This window comes from Molothrus ater, chromosome 11, assembly GCF_012460135.2.
Source record: "Molothrus ater isolate BHLD 08-10-18 breed brown headed cowbird chromosome 11, BPBGC_Mater_1.1, whole genome shotgun sequence".
Taxonomy (NCBI): domain Eukaryota; kingdom Metazoa; phylum Chordata; class Aves; order Passeriformes; family Icteridae; genus Molothrus; species Molothrus ater.
In genome coordinates this window covers 11578056-11596851 of record NC_050488.2, presented here as the reverse complement: position 1 = coordinate 11596851, position 18796 = coordinate 11578056, and the positions used below count along the sequence as shown (strand labels likewise).

The following is an 18796-nucleotide window of genomic DNA, read 5'->3' as shown; positions in this document are numbered from 1 at the left end:
ATTGGGGAGAACTCTCTGGTCACACCCTCCATCACTCCCAGTGGGACTGGTTTTATGAACACTTGCATATTGCAGAGGCTTCAGAGAAAAAAAGGCAACTTCTAACTAATTGAAGGTCAAAGAGGAAAGTCCTGTTTTGGTTTGTATTGTGACAAGGGACTTGCTAATTGTTCTTTCCTCCTTGATCCTTAGCAACTGTAAGTGGAAGAGGAAATCTCAATTAAATTTATTGTGCTGAAGCATGGAATGGTGTTTTTATTATCTTAACTGCTTAAGAAAATGCTGACTTAAAAAATCCCACAACACACTCAAAATCCCAAATCCTCAGCCCTCTCAGACTATAACTTTTTCCCTTGATCACTTATTTCCTGGATCTGAATGTATTTAGAAATGAGTTTAGGCAGCTGTTCTCAGCCTTTCTGAACAGCAGTTGTTGACTGCTTAAGAGAAAGTGCCTCTCTAAAATAATGCATAAATATTTCTTTTCTGCTGGTATTTAAATACAAAAGACAGGTTTTGTTGGACTCTCATTTGTTTTCCAGGGATCTGTGGTGCAATTGCTGTTTTATGCTGTTTGGAGCTTTGATAGTTATAGAAATGTTTTTAAACATATAAAAGAATTTTACTGAAAGCTGAGCACCTCCAGGGTTTCTGTGTATTAAGTATGTTTCTAGAATATTTTGAAACTTTTGAGGACAGAAGGGAAGTGCTCTAGTTTTAGCAGGAATCTGTTGGGTTCAACTCCCCTTTTATCAAATCCAGAATACTACTGATCCTTTCCTCCCTCTCTATGTGCTCAGCCTTTGTGAAATGCGCTGTGGGATGTGCAGAGCTCATTGGGGCCTTTGCTGTATTGCAGCTTTCTTAGCCCCAGCACTCAGCCTCCTGTGGTTTTATGACAGTCAGAGATTTGATATGTTTGTGTTTTTTTTTTAAAAAAAGGCCCTTCATACTTTGCTTTTAAATAAGAAGAGGAGTCATGCAAGGTGACCCATGATAGCCTAGAAACAGGTTCACGCACAGTCAGAATCCAATTCCAGGCTATGAGTATGGGAAGAAATAAGCTTTTTCCAGTAAAGTGTGTGTCTCTGCTTTGCTTTGAGGGCAGCCAAGACATGGGAAAAATAATGCAGAGCAGCTACAGGCTGGAGAAGTCTGGAATTGTCCTTTTTGCTGCATGCACTAAACCTAAAGCCTATGGAAAAACTTTAGGAAATTGCTTATGATGCTGAAAGGAGGATTTAAATGCCATGAAGATGGAGAAGGAGCCCAGTGCTGTTGGGTCCTGGTTGGTTGGGGTATTTGCAGCCTGTGGGAGAGGGCGGTGGCATGGTATGCACAGACCTTTCTGTTCTCCCTGGCTCTGTAGTGCTGGGGCAGCACAGCACATCACCCTGGGGGCTGAGGCTACCAGAGGGCAGTGACCAAATGTACCCTGGCTGGCTGTGCTGTTGTTTGTTAGTCTGCCTTTCAAGTATGTGGTAAGTCAGTGTCCTTCCACGTAACAGATATTTGAGTTTTGCCCAAATTTGAGCTGATCAAGTCATGTGTGAAGACCTGAAAAGTGCAAAGATGAAAGGTTTTTTGTATTTTATCCAACCCTTTTTAGGATAACGTGGGTAGTGCTGGCATTTTCCTACTGCTACCATAATTCATTTTATTTGCCTTTGTTCCACCTTGGAGCAAAGAGCTGGAGGGTCTTGATTAGAGATTTAGTTGGATGATATTTCCCCTGTGCACAGGAGCAATTGCTCTTTGACTTGCCACATTTAGTGTCGAAGAATTTTGCTGCCTGCTCCATATCTTTCCTTTAATTTCTTCTACCTTTTGACATTTATTGGCACTGCAGACCCTTTGAACTTGAACTTTGAAATTACAGGTTTCATTACACTGTTTAAACGGACTCTATGACCTGGAGCCAGCTGAGGTTCCACAGACTGGATTCTTGACTCCTTCGTTAGCTTTGATCAACATAATCTCATTAGTGAAAAGCATTGCCAAATGGAGTCCAATCTACTTAGGGGCATCTTTTAATGGATGCTATCAAGGATGACCAGGCTTAAATACTACTTAATTTCATATTTTTAACTCAATTTTGCTCAGTGACAGCTCCTATTTACTGACAGATAAAATCCTAATTTTTGTGCTGAATTGCCCTCAGTGGAGTCCAAGGCATTGGCTCCCCTGGGCCATTGCCAGCACTGTGTGATGCTGGAGAGGAGCTGCAGCCTGCAGAGGTAGGCTGGAGAGCCAGGCTGACACTGGCTCCTCTGGGAGCTCCCTGAGAATGGTGTATTCATCCTCCTTGACTCAAGATGGTTCATGAACAAGATGAGACCTGCCTGGCCCAGTTGGTGTAGAAGGGGTCATTGAAAAATAAGGCAATGCTTCACAAATGCCTCCTTCTGAGATTAGCTCCCTGTTGGGGTGGGGGTGGAGAGCATGAAGTGGCTCAGCCATAGACCTGCCAAGGTCTGGCAAAGGCTCTTACAGCCAACAGGAAGAGCTTCTTGGTACTTATTTTCTGATTAACGGGAGCAGTGGTGCCGCTGTGTTGTCTGTGGCACTTTAGTGGCCGCGTGGTCTGGCTCTTGCTGCTGCTGACTCAGCAGAGTGACGCTGTGCCCTCGCCCTGCAGGCGTCCATCATGACAGGGAGCGTGCACAACCTGGGCTTGGAGGGCAGCAAGCTGCTCCTGGACTCTGTCAACCCCTCGGGAATGAGCCCGCTGAGGAAAGCCAACTCCAGCTGCACGGACGGACAGACGGAGGGCAGCAGCTCCCCTGCCAAGAAGAACGAGAGGAACTTGGACATGAAGAAGATCGAGAAGGAGATGCAGGAAATCATGTCCCCGACCCCCCTTGAGTTTCACAAGGTTTGTGTCGCCAAGGGTGGGTGTAACTTTGGCACTGCAGTAGCTCAGTGGTTAAAGCTGTAGAACCTTTGCAACCTTGTAAGAAATCTGCTTTGCTCAGAAGGACCCCCAGAAACTGGTCCTTGTTAAGCTGGCCCTCACCAAGGTCTGCAGCAAAGGTTTCCAGAAGGTCAGATTAAGATGAAGGAGCCCCTTCAGAAGAGTAATGGGATTTAGCTGCCATCATTCAGCAGGGCTCAAACCTGGGCTTTGCTGTTTCTCTTTATATAGAAGATTTCCAGGTACTTGTGTTTTGGCATTTGTTAATTGGTGCTACAGATTAAAGTGAGAGAGCTCAAAGTATGGCCCCCCTGGAGACCCATCAGCTCTCTTCCTATGGTACACTCCATTTAGTAGGCCACTTCTCAAATAAAAAACTACTTCCCTCTGCTTCCACTCCACTTCAGTGATGGGATACTGGTTTGATTTCAGCATCCAGCTGAATGTAGCCAGTTTAACCATTGTGCAAGGCAATGGTAATTAGGAAAAGTAATTAACTGTAGAAGCTGCTGATGTAGAATGCAAGCAGGGAAGGGAGCTGGAGAGGTTTCAAAAATTTGATTGCCTTTTTCTTTCCTAATGTGACTTCAGAATGAAACCTGCAGTTATGCTAGCTGGAAAAAAACAACTTTTTCATGTTTGATCTGCTTTTGCCCTTCAGGGCATGGCAAATGTGTCTTTAAATAAAACTCTGTGGTACCTAAAAGAGAAGAGCTATGTAATTAGGCATGTTATAGGGTGACTCTTCATTCTGCTGGAGCATCTGGTGTTGGCTGTGTTTGGAAATGAGGTTGAGACCAGGTGGGATGCTCCTGTGTGTCATCCTGAGCATTGTCCTTCCCCAGGACTGCAGATCCATGAGGCTCACCCAGCCTGGAGCACAGTCATGGTAGAGATTCGCTCCCAGCTCATGGGAGGCAAGGGAAGATTTTGGTAGTGTTGAGGAATCAGTTGTCCCTGGTTCCCAATGTTACCCCATGGTAAGACACTGCCAGCAGTGCTCCTCTCCTTTGGACAAGGCTAAGACATGACATGCCCAAGGGAAGGATGATGAGGTTGCCCATTTCTTGTCCTCAGAGCGTGAGCACTTACTGATATGAATTTTCTGATAATTACTTGTAAGTAATATGGAGAATTTTAGATGTTCCTGCTGAGTGATGTATTAAAAACGAGCTGTCTTCACATTTGACTCACTACATTAAAAACTCCCAGTAAACATGTTGATTTTTCATGTGCTGGTCTGGCACACCCAGAGGATACACAGCATAACCTGAGCCAGGGAAGGCGATGCTCTATTACAAACACTTGTTTGCTGCTCTTGGGGTGAAACATGAGTGCTGTCTGTATTACACTGCAAGTGTTTCCTTCCACATCCAAGAGCAAGGGACTGTCATGGGGTTGGTTTTATGTCAGTCACCAAAGCAATTCTCCTGTGCTGATGGTGTCAGGTAAATAAGGCTCAGTCTGTGTTATCTGCCCAGGCTAAGAAAAACCTGCCCAGGAGACCCAGAGCAGAACTGCTGTAGGTCTGCACACATAACTCATGCTGCTCCCATCCTGGCAACCCTGTACATCCTCCCCTCCTTACTCTGCTGCATTCAAACCTGCTTCTTCTCTTTCTGCCTCTCCAGATGACACTCCACAAAGACCCGGAGAGCGAAGACTTTGGATTCAGTTTGTCGGATGGCCTGCTAGAAAAAGGTGTCTATGTAAATATGGTCCGTCCGGATGGGCCAGCAGATCAGTGTGGCCTCAAGCCATATGACAGAGTGCTTCAGGTAATAAATGCAAAATGCAGTTCTGGAGGCTGGGACGGAGTGAATGAGTGGCTGAGAGGAAGAGAGAAGTGAAACCCATCCATGGCAACACTAACTTTAATGAAAGGTAATAGTTAGCCAACTAGGTTGGCTCTTAGCCACCAACACTCAATGGGACCTGTGTTTTATAATAAGAAATCACTAGGTAGTACCTTCAGGTGGTACCCCAGGTGGTACTCCTAGGTTACACTGGTCCAGGGCACAGTCTGTTCTGGCACTGGCCTTTTTGAGCTTGGACAGCTCAAAACAAGCAAGAAGCTGTGTTGCTCCTTTCCTCACCCTCAATCCTACTCCTAGTTTTTGGATGAACCAGACTGCATTGACCAATATGTGTTCCTGTGAAGCCCCTTGTGGAATTAAGTGAAGTTCATGAAGTTCTGTGCATGCCTTTGACAACTAGAAAAGTTTTCTAGGAAGTACATCCTTCAAGCAAGGTATTTTTAATGGATATTTTTCTTTGAAAAATGCTTCATCTGAAATAGCTGATGCAGAACAGAATAAAAACTCTGGTCAAAAGCACAGTCTGTAATAAATATGCCCTGGGCATATCAACTACTGGAGGGACAGAAAAAGCCTGGTGAATTGTGGAGATTGGAGAGAAGCTCTGTGTGCATGAAAACCAACTATTTTAGCTTTCAGGCAACTCAAACAGCAACTGAAGGAAGTGCAACCTCTGTGGAAAAATTGCTACCATTTGGAAATGCAGATATTGTGACCATATTTGGAAACACTCAGATGTTTAGTTTTACTAATTTCTAGGTGGGGGTTCTTAGCAGTCGGATTAGAGCCAATACTTTATGTACATCAGGTAACTGGAGGACTGGCAGCACTGTGGGGAACCTTGTTTAAGCTTGTTATGGTCTCTCGCCAGTTGGCTGCTATACAATTATTCCTTCTCAGCTTCAAATAAAAGATGGTGCAAGAATGAACAAGAAGCTAATTAGGCTCTGGGCTGCCTTTCTGTTCAGTGTTGGATGGGCTGCTTTTTGTGAGTGCCAAGTGCTCTGGGAGGTGTGCCCAAAATCCTAAACAGAGCGGCATGGAGACTTTGGACACCCTTTTTCCACACGCTGTGCCGCACAGCTCACACCTACGGGCGCACGAGGAGCTGCCATCACGTTGTCATGTGGAGCTGGGAATGAGGGACTGCAGACCTGCTACAGGTGACTCCCCTCAAGAAGTGCAGAGCTGCATTGCTGAGGATGCTGCCCAGTGCTGCTGATTGTGGGCACGATGATGTGCCCGACGGCCAGCAAAACACCGCGTCCCTGCTATCACAGACCCTCTGCCTCTTGGCTGCATGGATTAACTGGAGCATGGCATTGCACTAGTGGCACTTCTGCACTGGAGCTGCCTGGCTGGCACAGAGCAGGGGCAGAGCAACTTGTGGTTTATCTCTCCTTGTCCACAAGTGGGCTAGAAATTGTCCCTCTGCTGTAAGGGGCAGTACTGGGGTCTCTCTGGGGACATGGATGGGGGACACTGCTGCTTTCACAGACCCAGCACTGTGGGCATGCATTAATTCTGGGAAGGGGCTTGGGATGGAAGGGTTGTAGGATGGAGCCAAGTACCCAGCCCTTACTCAGAGAAGGAAGCAATCCCTGGCCCAGGGTTATGTTCACTCCAAAGGTGTATGGGAAATTGCTTTTCCCCTTCCCCACTTCCCATCCCTGTGCTGTTTGCCAGCCCTGCTCTGTCCAGGAGCTGTCATGGCACCAAGCCCAAGTGTTCTGGTAGCTGTAGGTGAGAAAGCTGGGGTGATTTCTCCAGATGACCCAGCCTAGAAATGTGCTTGAAGGTCTGCAAGAGCCAGCAGAAACTGCTTTCACTGTTGAACCCTACAGAGGGAATTTGCAGCTGCCTCCTGAGCCCACATGAAATGTGTCCAGACTCTGTGAAATGAAGGATATAAATGGGGAGAGAGAAGAAGAAATTGTTTGGTATAGTCTGGGTTTACCTCTGGCTGAGCTGGAAAATGGTTGCCAGAAGCCTCAGGCCTTTATTTGTTTTCTATGTGCTAGATACTTGGCACCACAAATTTAAGGCCAGTAAAAGCCATTATGGCAAAAAAATAATGGAAAATGGCAACTTTTTTCTACAAGCTTGAACAGGAGAAGTGGTTTTGAGCCCTGCAGTGTTTATTGTAATACTGCCCCAGGCACTGAGGGTCAGGGTTCGTTCCTGTCCAGACTTTTCCCCCCTTCCTCTATCAGTTACTGCATCGTTTCTCAGATAAGCATGGATGCTCATTCTGAAGGGGTGCTTCTGCTCTTCTCCATTGTGAACCTGGAATCAGGGACCCCCAAGAGTTGTGTAGTTTTTTCCAGCTGGGGTTTAGCACTAATCTTGCATTTGCTGACTAACAAACATGATCTTTCTGTTGTTCCTTCCCATGGCATGTCCTAAATCCATCCTGGCAGGTAAACCGCGTCCGAACAAGAGACTTTGACTGCTGTCTGGCCGTTCCCTTGATTTCAGAGGCTGGAGATAAGCTGGACCTGGTGATTAGCCGGAACCCCTTGGCACTGGCTGCCAATGCTCCCTTGGAGGGGAACAGAGAGCTCCTGGCACAGGTGCCCCGCAGCGCCGAGGTCAAGGCGAGTGTCCAGACACTCTGAGCAGCAGGAGCAGAGCAGATGATGCCTCTGCTGAGCTCTTGTGGTATTTGGGGTGTTTTTCCTGATTTTTTGCACTGGTATTTGTAAATGCTCTGTGTACCATAACCTGCAAGTGGGGAGGTGGGTCTCCAGTGAGCCTGTAGACCGCCAAATATTGCTGGGAAGGTCAGAGCTGGGTGTGCGTCTGGGGCTGTGGCAGTGATGGCAGCAGGACAAACTGCCAAGAGGAGGAAGGAGCATCCACAGCCGTCCCCCATGGCAGGGCATCCCCCTGTGCTTCTGCCATCAACTGTGCAGGGTCCTGCCTCCGACATCCTCCTCACCCTGAAAGGCCTTGGCCATCCTACAAACACACATGGTGCTATTATGTTCTTTGTTTGCTCAGTTAATCACATACAGCAAGACTGAAATGCCTTTCCTTTTATGTTGTGCCCAGCTCCATCCTTTCAACACTCCTGGCAAATCAATTCCTGTAGCCCCTTGCACTCCCAGTGCAGGGCTGTGGAGAGTGGCAATTAAAAGACACTTAAAATGTGTTTGAGAGTGGCCAAATGCAATTCTTGTGCAAAAATTGCTATTTGCATCTGTGTCCTGCCAGCCCTATCCACACTCTCCCCTAGGTCTGGCTCACCCCTAGTGGGATTAGCCACCTTGTGTGGCTGATTCCCATGAGCAGTGTTGTTACCTGTGCTCAGTAGTGACTACAGAGTAGAGGCCATACCCAAGGCTAAAGGCCTTGAGTACCTGCCTGAATCCCCCTTGTTTGTCTGAGCTTTACAGAGATGTCTTGCTTGCAAACCTGGCCTGTGTCTGGAATTAAATAGCAGAATAGCAAAATTCCCAGGGCTGCCCCTGATGCTTTGGATCAATGAAACCTTGCTGTCTCCCCTGAGGCAGAGGAATGACAGGCCCTTGGTTGGGTGGGGCTGTGTCCTGTGTCCCTGTGGGCTGGGTGGTGTGTGCCCCTTTGCCTGTGCCTGGCCTCTTGTGGCTCTGTGGCCGCTCCCCTCCTGCCCGAGAGCCCCGGCCCCGCACGGCAGAGGGGCTGTGACAGAGGGGCTGTGATGTTTGCATTGCCTGCCCTGTTTCCCACATTAGCACTTTATGATGATGTCCCTGTCCTGGTGGCAGCGTGCAGCTCCTCTTCCCCTTTTGGCCTGGGCCATGGAGTCCAAGAGCTCCCTCTGTCACACACGGCAGCTCCAGAGCCCACTGCCCCTGTTCCCTGCCCGCCCTTCCAGTTCCTCCATCCCCGGCTGCACGCCAGGGGTGTGTGGAGGGAGTTGGGTGGGTGTGCAGCTCGTGTGTGTCGCTTTGCTGCGCCAGGACTTGTCCCTGCCCTGTCTGTCCCCTCCAGCCCCTGTGACAGCACAAACGAATCCAGGTGTTCCTTCCAGGCACGGCCCCATCCAGCTCTTTGTGGTTGTAGCCATTTTCTCTTTGAGTATGCAATATCCCATACCATTGCTGCCACAGCTTGATAATGTGCCATAATTGATACTGTGGAGCATTGACAGTGCAGCCGAAAGTGTTTTTATATGCAATATTCTGAGCAGTGGAAGCTCACTGGGGCTTCTCATAGGTTTTTAATGAAGACTTTTATTAAAGGCTTTAAAAAAATAAAAAAAAGGAGGAGGAAGAAAAACTTGGTCCTTGTATCCCTTCCTATGCATTTTGAATGATATGAAGATGAAATGCATTACTTAAATGTGTATTTTTATCCATATATTAGAGTGTATTCCTTGTAAAGTATTTTTATATGCTAATTTTCTTATGTATCTATGAAAGCACAATATTTAAAAGTACAGCATTTCAAAGAATATTTTAGTCCTGTTTTGGACCTATTTGTAAATCTCTGTATTTAAATGGGATTGGAATGACTTTGACTTTTTTAAATTAAATAAAAGCAAATGAAATGCATTTATTTTGGTTTGTGTTGCTTTCTGCTGGAGGATGATAGTGAGGCAATGCTTTGCTTCCAGCAACATTTTAACTTGCCAGGGGACATTTTGTAAGACACCTTGGAGGACAAGGGGAAGCCACGCAGAGGGTTTTGCTGGGAGGCCCCTGTTTGTAGGGCTGCCAGTGTTGTACCTTCGCACCCACCATAAGCAGCAGGACTTGGGTTGCTCCCTTCCCTGTGCCCATGGAGACAATTTTGCTGTAGCTGTTAACAGAAACAGCTGGAGATGCTCATGCATGTGGTTCCAGCACTGCTTGCAGCTTTTCCACACGGGGAATCTTGGCTCAAAGCTGAGCTGCTCCGTGACAAAACACTGACGCAGCAAAGCACGTGGCAGCCGTGACGTGGCAGCATTTGCAAAACTGTGGTTAATCCCTGGGGATGGGTTAGAAAACTCCTGGAGAATGATGTGCTGGCAGGAGATGTCCCATCTGGTGCTCAGAACCCTGCAGCTCCAGCGGGTGCCTTGGGGATCTGGATTTGGTAGCCAAATCACCCCACCTCTGAAACCAGACATCCCCAGAAATGACTGCCATGAACCCAGAACACAGCTCTTGTGTCCTTGCATTGAGGATTTGTTCCCTATGCTCCCAGTGTGGGCAGCACAGGCTGGAAAGTTCCTGGGTAAGGCCATAGGGAATCTCTGCTCACCAGCACAGAGAGGCTGAGCTGGGTTTTACAACCCTTCATGGCCAAGTGGGTAATGCAAGAATTTTCAGAGACTGAGCAGGGTCTCAGGGAATCATTGCCACATAAACACCCCTATCTGCCATCTCTGGCTGCCCTCCTGGGGTGAACACTTCAGAACAGGATCCTGCACGAGGCCTTGCCAAACGTGGAGCCATCCGAGGCACGGGGGCTGCAGGAGGCGGAAGGAGCGCCCATGGAACGAGAGCCTCGGGGCTCAGTGTGTGTCCAGGGGTTCCCTGTGTGTCCCAGGGAAAGGTTGGAGCAGAGCTTGTGCCTGGGACGTGCCTCAGTGGGCAGCACATCCCCTGCTGATGCCGCTTCTCATCCCATGGGCCTTGGCTGATGGGAGCAACTGCAGCCCTGGGCAGGTGACGGCCACCAGGGCAGGTAGCCAAAACCCTTCAGTGCACTTAATGGCTTTTTAAATTTCCTGTTTATTTATTTTATGTTAACCTGAGACACACCGCAGTTGCTGTCTGTGCTCTCATGAGCCTGCTTAGCCCAGGCATTGCAAGCTGTGCTGGTGAGAGGAGAAACCCCTGACAAAGTCCTCAATCACATCCAGCAAAATAACCAACCAAGCCAAGAAACCCCAACTAAAGACAGCTGTGGGACTGATCCTGGAGGCTCAGCAGTGATGCTCAAATGTTTTATTTTCACAAGGAGGAGCCATCACTTTGGTTTTTTCTTTCCCTACCTCAAATCAGGACTTCAGGAATGGACACTGGTTTAACCTCCATCTGTTTGACTGAAGAGGCCAAAGGGGTCAAGAGGTCAGCAAGCTTGAAATAACCGGCCCCATTCACCAAAAAAATAAATGTTGGGGTGGGTTTTTTCCCTTTCTTTTTCTTCCTATTGGCTTTTCTGATATATTTGAGCTCTTACAGTAGTAGTGCCATGCATGGGCTGGGCAGTGGCTAGTGAGAAATGGCTTTCTTTTGCATCATTTGGTTTTTTAAAATTTGTTTTTTATCTCTTTGATGTATTTTGTTGTGGGTTTTTTTTTTTCATCACCTCCTTTTTCTTTTGGTATTTATTAACTTGTATCCCATGAATTTTTGCACTTTTACCCTTCTGACTCTCCCCCCATCCTCCTGAATGAGGGGGTGAGTGAGTGGCTGTGTGTGGGGCTGTGCATGTGGCTGTGCTGCCAACTAGGGTGAAACCATGGGGGATGTGAAGTTAGATGTATTTGATATATATATATAGTTAGACATATTTCATATATATATAGTATTTTATAAGGTCAAAAATCCCCCACACCAACAACCCCAAAATAAGTAATAGGTTTAAAGGAAAAACTGAGCTACTCAAAGACCAAAAAAAAAACAAACCCGTCCAACAGCATAGGTGGTTTATAAAGGAAAGTTTTATTTTCAGTTATAAGGTGATTACAAACTCATCTAAAAAAGCAAAGATGACTTAAAAATATCCATATACATTTTATTTATCTAAAAAGCAAAACAGAAACTGCAAAATACAAACATTTACCATATACACAAAGGCTATGGGGTTTTAGGATTAAATTACACTCCAGGGTTTTTTTTCAAATACAAAGATTCCGTTTTGGAACACACAAAAATGTTTTAAAATGTTTTAAAAATATTTTTAAGGTTTTTTTTTCTTTAAAAAAAGTTCAGATGACATTTTCAAGGAGGCTATCATCGCCCTCGCCTCCTCGCTGCATGTGCTACTCATTATCACATTACTGTAGTCACAGTTGCTAGGAATTTAAATAATTAAAAAAACACCACTGTTTTTTAGCCAAACACATCAAACAAGATGGATCACCTCTTACAATGTGAAGTCCCTGGCAACATTATCAGGTAACAATCACAACATTACACTGGAGAAAAAGAACATCCTACTGAACAACGAGCACTTCAGAACAGTACTGGGATTCTGCGGTGCTGAGAGACCAGCGCTGGCTTCCAGGACAGGAGCAGGTCATGAACTGACTCAACTTGCCCCCTCAGGTTTTGTTTGTTTTATCAGCCTCTCAACATAATTTTGCCACTGTTTGGTTTTTTTTTTTTTTTAATTTTATTTTTTTTTCTTTATACATTGAAAAAAAAATTCAACTCTTTCTAACACCTCAGCTGCAGAAGCAGGTACATTTAGGAACAGTGTGTATCGTGCTCACTGTGCTACAGGGCTGGAGCCTTCCCCCACAAATGCACACACACAGAGCACGTGCACAGCTCCTTAGCATCACTGAGTTTTGCCTTTTTTTTTTTTTAATTAGCTTTATTTTTCCCATTATTTCTTCTGATTTCTCAAGTCAGGCCACCTTTTCCCTGTGCTGCAAATGTAAAAGTGAGCAGCACCATTTTGCTGTGCACTGCAGAGCTACAGGGAACAAGCCTCCCAAACTTGTGTCCTTAAAATTATCTTCAATTTACTTTACTCCTGAACTCGTGGTAATTAAATTCTGACACTTCTACTGATTATTTCAAATGAGGACACATCAGCAATACAAAAAGGCTGTGTCTGCCATTAAATTGCCCAACATTACCAGCAGGGTCAGGCTCTTTTCCAGGCACAAACCCTGTCACCAAGGTTTTCCATCTTTGATGGGCATGGGTGGGTGATTTGTTTTCTTAAAGTTTTCAACTGGCAAAATTTTGAGCTTGTCCCTGTTTTCTGGTGAAATGGTGTCTTAAGCTATTTCTGCTCTTTTTTTAGGACATGGGTAAATTGAAATCACCAATTCCCAGTGACAACTGGAAAAAAACCACACAAAGAATGTGACTTTTTCTGTTTATTTTTAATAGAAACAAACAAATTGAGATTTTTTTTTTCCAGAGAAACACTGTCCATGTACATATTTCTTTTGGGCTGGCAGAAAAGAGCCACAATCTGGTGGAGGGCGTGGGGCTGGTTATATTCAGGCAGTTTTCCAGTGGGTGCTGGTGCTGGTTATATTCAAGTCTCTCTTGAGCAATCTTTCCCATAGACTCAAATTGATTGCTAACACCATAAGAATTTTTTTGTGACTAAAATATGGAGCTCAGGGCACCTCTTTTGCACAAGTTCAAGGGTTTCTTAAATGTCAAGTGTCACCAAATCAACTAAATACTTTGTTTCTTAAGCTTATCTTTGATTATAAGAAATAAAACAAGCTACCAGGGTCTGACAGTTCCTGACCTTTGCTCATGCAAATATACAAATACACAACTACACGTCAATCCTAACCACAAGGCTTTGGATGCTGATTTTGGAGAAAACAAGTCCAGGGCAGCTGCCTGAACCCACACCACACCCAACCTCCCATGCCAGGAGCCATGTGGTGCCTACAAGGAGCCAGGAGAGCTTACAAATCAAACCTTAAGGCTTCTTTGGAGGGCCATGGTCCAGGATTTTGTTATTACTTTCCCTCTTCCACCACCCCCATTTAGGAAAGACCATTTGGACACCCTGGCAGGCTGGCTCTTTGCAGGCAAGTGGTGTCTAAACCTCCTCAATCCTCATCCTGAACAGCTTGGCAAGATTTACACACGTGATTTGCAGCCTAGGAATAGAAGCAATGTCCCCACTGTGTGCGTGCATATGAGGGTGGAAGATTTCATCTACTAGTCTACTTAAACACAGATTTATTTTTATTCTTTTTACTGAAAGTGAGCAACTTCCATTGAATCTCCTTGGAAATGATGTCAGGGTCATCTTTCTTCCAAGTGTACTTGAGCTGCTTAACTAACTTGTCCACTGCATTCAATGCACAGCTTATTTAACATCTTATATACATTATGCCTCCACGAGTGATCCTGCAGGGACCACAAGACATGGAAGCTAATAATCAGTTATTCAAAAGTGTTCAAATCCTTCTCCCACAGCTGGAAGTTTGCCAGTGATGCAACAAGTGGGAGCTTTGAACCCAAAAGTGAAAGCACAACCTCAACAAAACAGAAAGTCTCCTTAGCAAATAAAAACAGACCAGGAGGAGACTTGGAAAAGATCTATTGAATGGAGATGTCCATGTGTCTTCAGATCTACTTGAGTTATCTAACGCTGAGACAAAGAAGAGGAACCAGGAGCATCTGCAGCTGGGAAAGGAGGATGAGCACAGGGCTGGAAGAGCTGCAGGAGGCGCTGTCCTGGCGGCGACAGTAAAAGCTCTGCTGATGTTGTTGGGCTTCTCTTGGTGTTACAGCACCTGTAAGGCTGCACTATTTTTTTCCCCCTTCTTTTTCTCATTTTGTCCTTTCCTCAAGAACAGCAGTGAAAATCAATTTTGCTGAGCTGTTTCAGCAGATCACACCTAACTCCCCTCCACCCCACATGCCAGGAGCTGTGCTGCTGCTGTGGGGTGGCCACCAGCACTGTTCTAGGCTTTTGTATTTTCATTTACAACACAAGAACAAATCCATTGTGGACCTACTATCTCAAACTTGAAAGAGGACTTTTCTAAGTGTGTGGATCTGTTTGGACCAGATGAAAAGGAAAGCTATAGATGAGAAGGAAAAATAGAATAATAACAACAACAATAAAAAACAGTTCTATTTATGAAATCATACTGTTTAAACACTGAGATACAGACTACTGGTAAAGTCCCTTAGAATAGATACTCAGAGAGATCATCACTAGTGACAGGTGAACTGAAAAGGTTCGGAACATTGAGAAAAATAAGAAATAGATCAGAAAAATCTCATGGGGAAATGTTCCCCTTTACATTTCTACTATCTCTTGATTTCAGTTCAGCTGGAAATAAATACTGCTGAAACTCTGCTGTTTTCAAGCCCAGAAGACCCCATGAATACAAAGGTACATGAAACATGAAAAGGTGTGCGTGTTGTCTTGGTTTGTGCTGGCTTAAATCGCAGGGATCTGGTTCTAAAGATCTCATGCCTAAACTGCACTGTTTTCCCAGATCCAAACCAGTTCATCTATAACTAGTCATGATGCTTTAACACAGAGTTCCTCATTTACACAAAACAGGTAAAATACGTCATAAGAGTAACAAGTAAATATTGGAAAAAAATCAGTTGTCTTTGCAGTCAAAATAGGTAGAAAACACAAACAGTTTTTTAAAAATTATGTTTTAATAAATTTGGCAGAGGATCATGTCGAAATGCAAATTAACCACCAAGAAAAGTTTAGAAATCTGATAAAATTGTTAGGTAAAAACCCCAAACTGTAAAAATGCAAATGTGCTCACTGGAACTCAAACCCCAGATAAAACAAGAAGAATTAAGTACATTTTTTCTTTTTTTTCGTCGGAGAAGGGAGGAGGGGAGAGGGGAACTGTTTTCCAGAAGCAATGATTTCTTGGCTCTTGGTGAGTCCCAGCCCTCCCTTGCAGTCGTGCTGAAGAGCACAGCGGGGCCAGGGAAGCTGACCCAGAGAATCTTCAGTGAGGTTGTTGCATATGTGCGAGACCTTTTCCCTTGGAACATGGAAGCGACTGATTTGAATGGCACAGTTTGTACTGAAATGGGGCTGGGTTCTATTCTCTGGTAGTTGTATTTTGAAAGGTGTAGTATTATTCCTCTGGTTCTTCCCACTGAGGCACTCTCCACAACTTGGGAGATGCCTAAACACCCAGCTGACTTGCTGGAGACATCTTTGATGGAGCCAAACCATTTTTACCCCTAACTAAAGCTTGTCTCAGCTCTGTAGCACAAAAGTCATGTGCAAACTATATAACCTCAAACACAGTTGTATGACAATGTAGATATATTAAAAAAGAAATAAATCAAGCATCAGTGTTTCATCTGTACTCACAAAAAACATTAATTTAGACCCCCCCTAACCTTCTACTTCCTCTTCACCCATGTCTGTTTACTGCAGACACTGACTGTAACTCAAAAATGAGAGTCCAAGCTAAAGCCCACTAAGAGAGTGGTTTTGGTTACATTTCCTTGCCTTTGATTGTTAAAAAAATAAAATTGCTGCACGCATATTTCTTTATTTTGGGCACATTTGATGACACCCACTGGCTCTCAGAATTCCTCCTGTAACCTTGGGTGGTTTCTGCTACTGGCCCAGCAAGTGTCATTAAGATGTTTGCCATCTCCAGCTGTGCAAAAGTTTCCTTCAGAACTCTCATAATACAGCAATGAGAAAAAAGAAAACACAATTCTACCATGGCTGGTTTTGTTGCTGCAACTCAGCTCTCTGTTGTAAAAGTATCTACAAATTCAAACTAGAAAGATTTGGAAGTTAGAGATGCAGCGATGTTTTTCTTTAATAATTAATAATTATTTTGGTCCATCTTTTAGTTTTAAATCTCCCTGTTTCTGTTACAGGGAAACCAGTAAGTTAAGAAATGCTTGTGCTGCTGTGGCCAGTTAGCACATGGGACAAGAAAAAATGAAATAAAGCTACTGTGTAGGAATGTTAAGAACTGTTTATGTTCCTGTTTAAATAAGTGACAACCTCTGCCTTGACAGACTAAGCTTACAACAGAATAAGCAGATAAAAACTCTGCTTTTAGCAAGTATTTCTTCTAAATACCTCTGGAAAGACTACATGTGGTATCATAAGAAAAAACCTCTCTCCCTCTAATACAATGCCCACATGACAAGGCTGAGTTTTGCCAGAGAACCCGTTCCCAGCACAACCTGCTCAAGTTAAAAAAGAAAAAAAAAAAAATAATAAAAAGGCTTTTGTCCATGTTTTGGACAGTTTTCAGGGATCCAATTCCCCACAGAAACATTCATCTGCAATATATGAAGTGGAACCCCCATTCCTATACTCCTTGTAGGGGTTTCTCTTCACTTCCCAGTCTCACCTGGAATGGTACCCAATTCCTTCTGACCAACACAAAATATTTCAGTGTTATATGTTCCCTTTGCTTTAATTTAAATTTCAAAGAGCCCAGTTTCTTCAGCAGATAAGAATCATAAATATGTTTGTCACCCTCCAGCCCCCTTAAAAATAAAATAAAATAGAATAAAATAAAGTAAAATAAAATAAAATCATGGGTTTATCCAATGATGAGCAAGGAGACTGGGGCCTCTAGGTCCACTACTGCTATTTAGTAACATGGGACAAGGGACTCAGTCCTTTTGTCTGTTCCTCCAACAGCAATGACCTCCCTCCCCTAAATAAATAAATAAAGCAAATCCTGGTTACTGAACTTGGAAAAGCATTTTTGAGATACATGGATGAAAAGCACCTGTTTGCTGTGTGATATTATTATCATCATTACTATTATTATTAACAATGTGTCCGTTATCAATACCAGTTACACCAGGTGAGTGGTTTTGTTCCTCCTGTCAGGGATGACCTGGCTTGTGTCCATCTCTGGACGCTCAGAGTCCAGAAGTGATTCCTTTATTTTCCTGCCCAAACCAAAGCCCAAATGAGGAAGCAAACACCTTAAGCAGTCAGAGAACAGGTGCTGCTTTCCCCTCTTGGCTTCTCATCCTTGCTACCCTGGGGACAGGCTGCCCTCCGAGTTTGCAGAATTCAAGTTTACACCAATACCACCACACCAAAATATGGTTTGCTGGAAAACTCAGGAGCAGGTACCCAACCTCCCTGCTCACACACAAACAGCAGGCATTTCACTTATGTTAAAAAAAAAAATCTCAAAAATTTTAACAACAATTACAACAAAAGACTGAACCATGCCAAATCCTGCAAATGCCTTCCCCAAGTTCTCTTCAGTTTGTGTGACAGGGTGCCAGTGCTGTCCCTGGGAGGTACAGCCACAATACTGCTCATGTCCAGCTTCTCTGCATCCCTTGCAAACTCTACTCCAGCTGTTTGGCTATTTCCTTATCCAGGGACTGCACTAAACAAAACTGTACCCACTCCCTGAAGTGATCCTGACACCTGTCGTTTACCACAGTTGAACCAGAGGGTGGAAATACTACACCTTTGAAAATTCTCTTGAAACAGCATTTTTAAAAAAAATGTATCTCTCAACAGAGCTCCTTTTGTGTGTTCTGTAGATTACCCTGCTCCCAACCATACCAGCACCTAAAATTGCTTTCTGAGACTTGAATGTATTGCTGGCAAGACAATCAATTCAAGTGGTAAGGTGTATAATATTTAGAGATAAAGATATATATATTTAAAAAAACCCAATAATAGTAAATTCTTGTAATATGTCTAGTCTGATATGAAAGCTCTCCCTCTACAGAGAGACGTCTGCTGTGATTACCTTACAAAATATTAAAAAAAAAAAACACACACAAAAAATAACTTTCTCTGTGAGAAATAAAAATAAATCCTAGTGCAAATATAAAGCTCTGTAAACCTGGTCCTATGAGAATCTATGGTTAGTAAACGGCAGTTAAAGCAGGTTTATCCTCTCACAGAGAGAGCTCACATCATGGTTTCCACAATGATATGAGTTGGCTTGATCAATCCGCCATTCGAAGTTCCATTGGGGCAGAAGGGGGTGCCACTCTCTGTTTCTTTGGACCATCGATTCACTTCCTTGGGGGCAGCCACTGCCTTTATCCTCTGCAAGAGAGAAGGAGAGCACAGGTGAGAGGAGCACAAAACCTCTGAGGAGAGCAGAGGGCAGATGAGTAGAAGGCCTCTGAGGAAAGCACAGGTGAGAGGAGCAGAAAGCCTCTGAGGAAAGCAGAGGGAGATGAGCAGAAAGCCTCTGTGGAGAGCAGAGGGGAGATGGCAGAAGGCCTCTGAGAAAAGCAGACGGAGATGAGCAGAAGGCCTCTGTGTCTCCATGTGCAGAACATTCCAAGGACAGGGATGGTGGCTGTGGGAGATGTGTGGCTCTGTAAGGATGTGGGGATCTGTGGAGCCTTCAGCTCCTGCTCAGCTGCAGAGCCTGACTTGAGGCAGGGAAGTCAGACAGGAGCCTTACCCAGCTCCTGCA

At 44.6% G+C, this 18796-nt stretch overlaps 2 protein-coding genes across 10 annotated transcripts in view; one reads left to right on the top strand and one right to left on the bottom strand.

Moving 5' to 3' along the window:
• Window positions 1–9269, top strand: part of GRIP2 (glutamate receptor interacting protein 2) — a 249001-nt gene extending 239732 nt beyond the window's left edge. For 3 of the 4 annotated variants that reach the window (XM_036390864.1, XM_036390863.1, XM_036390865.2), the window contains exons 22-24: window positions 2639–2875; window positions 4546–4692; window positions 7152–9269. In XM_036390864.1, the coding sequence (XP_036246757.1) occupies window positions 2639–2875; window positions 4546–4692; window positions 7152–7349 (582 nt within the window). In that variant the 3' untranslated portion in view covers window positions 7350–9269. Of the gene's footprint in view, window positions 1–2638; window positions 2876–4545; window positions 5895–7151 lie in introns of all 4 variants that reach the window. The other variant, XR_004981034.1, reaches the window with a different exon arrangement.
• A 2084-nt stretch (window positions 9270–11353) lies between these two features.
• SLC6A6 (solute carrier family 6 member 6) overlaps window positions 11354–18796 on the bottom strand; it is a 93341-nt gene continuing 85898 nt past the window's right edge. For all 6 annotated transcript variants that reach the window (XM_036391115.2, XM_036391117.2, XM_036391113.2 and 3 more), the window contains one exon: window positions 11354–18417. In XM_036391115.2, coding sequence (XP_036247008.1) covers window positions 18277–18417 — 141 coding nt within the window. In that variant the 3' untranslated portion in view covers window positions 11354–18276. The remainder of the gene's footprint in view (window positions 18418–18796) is intronic.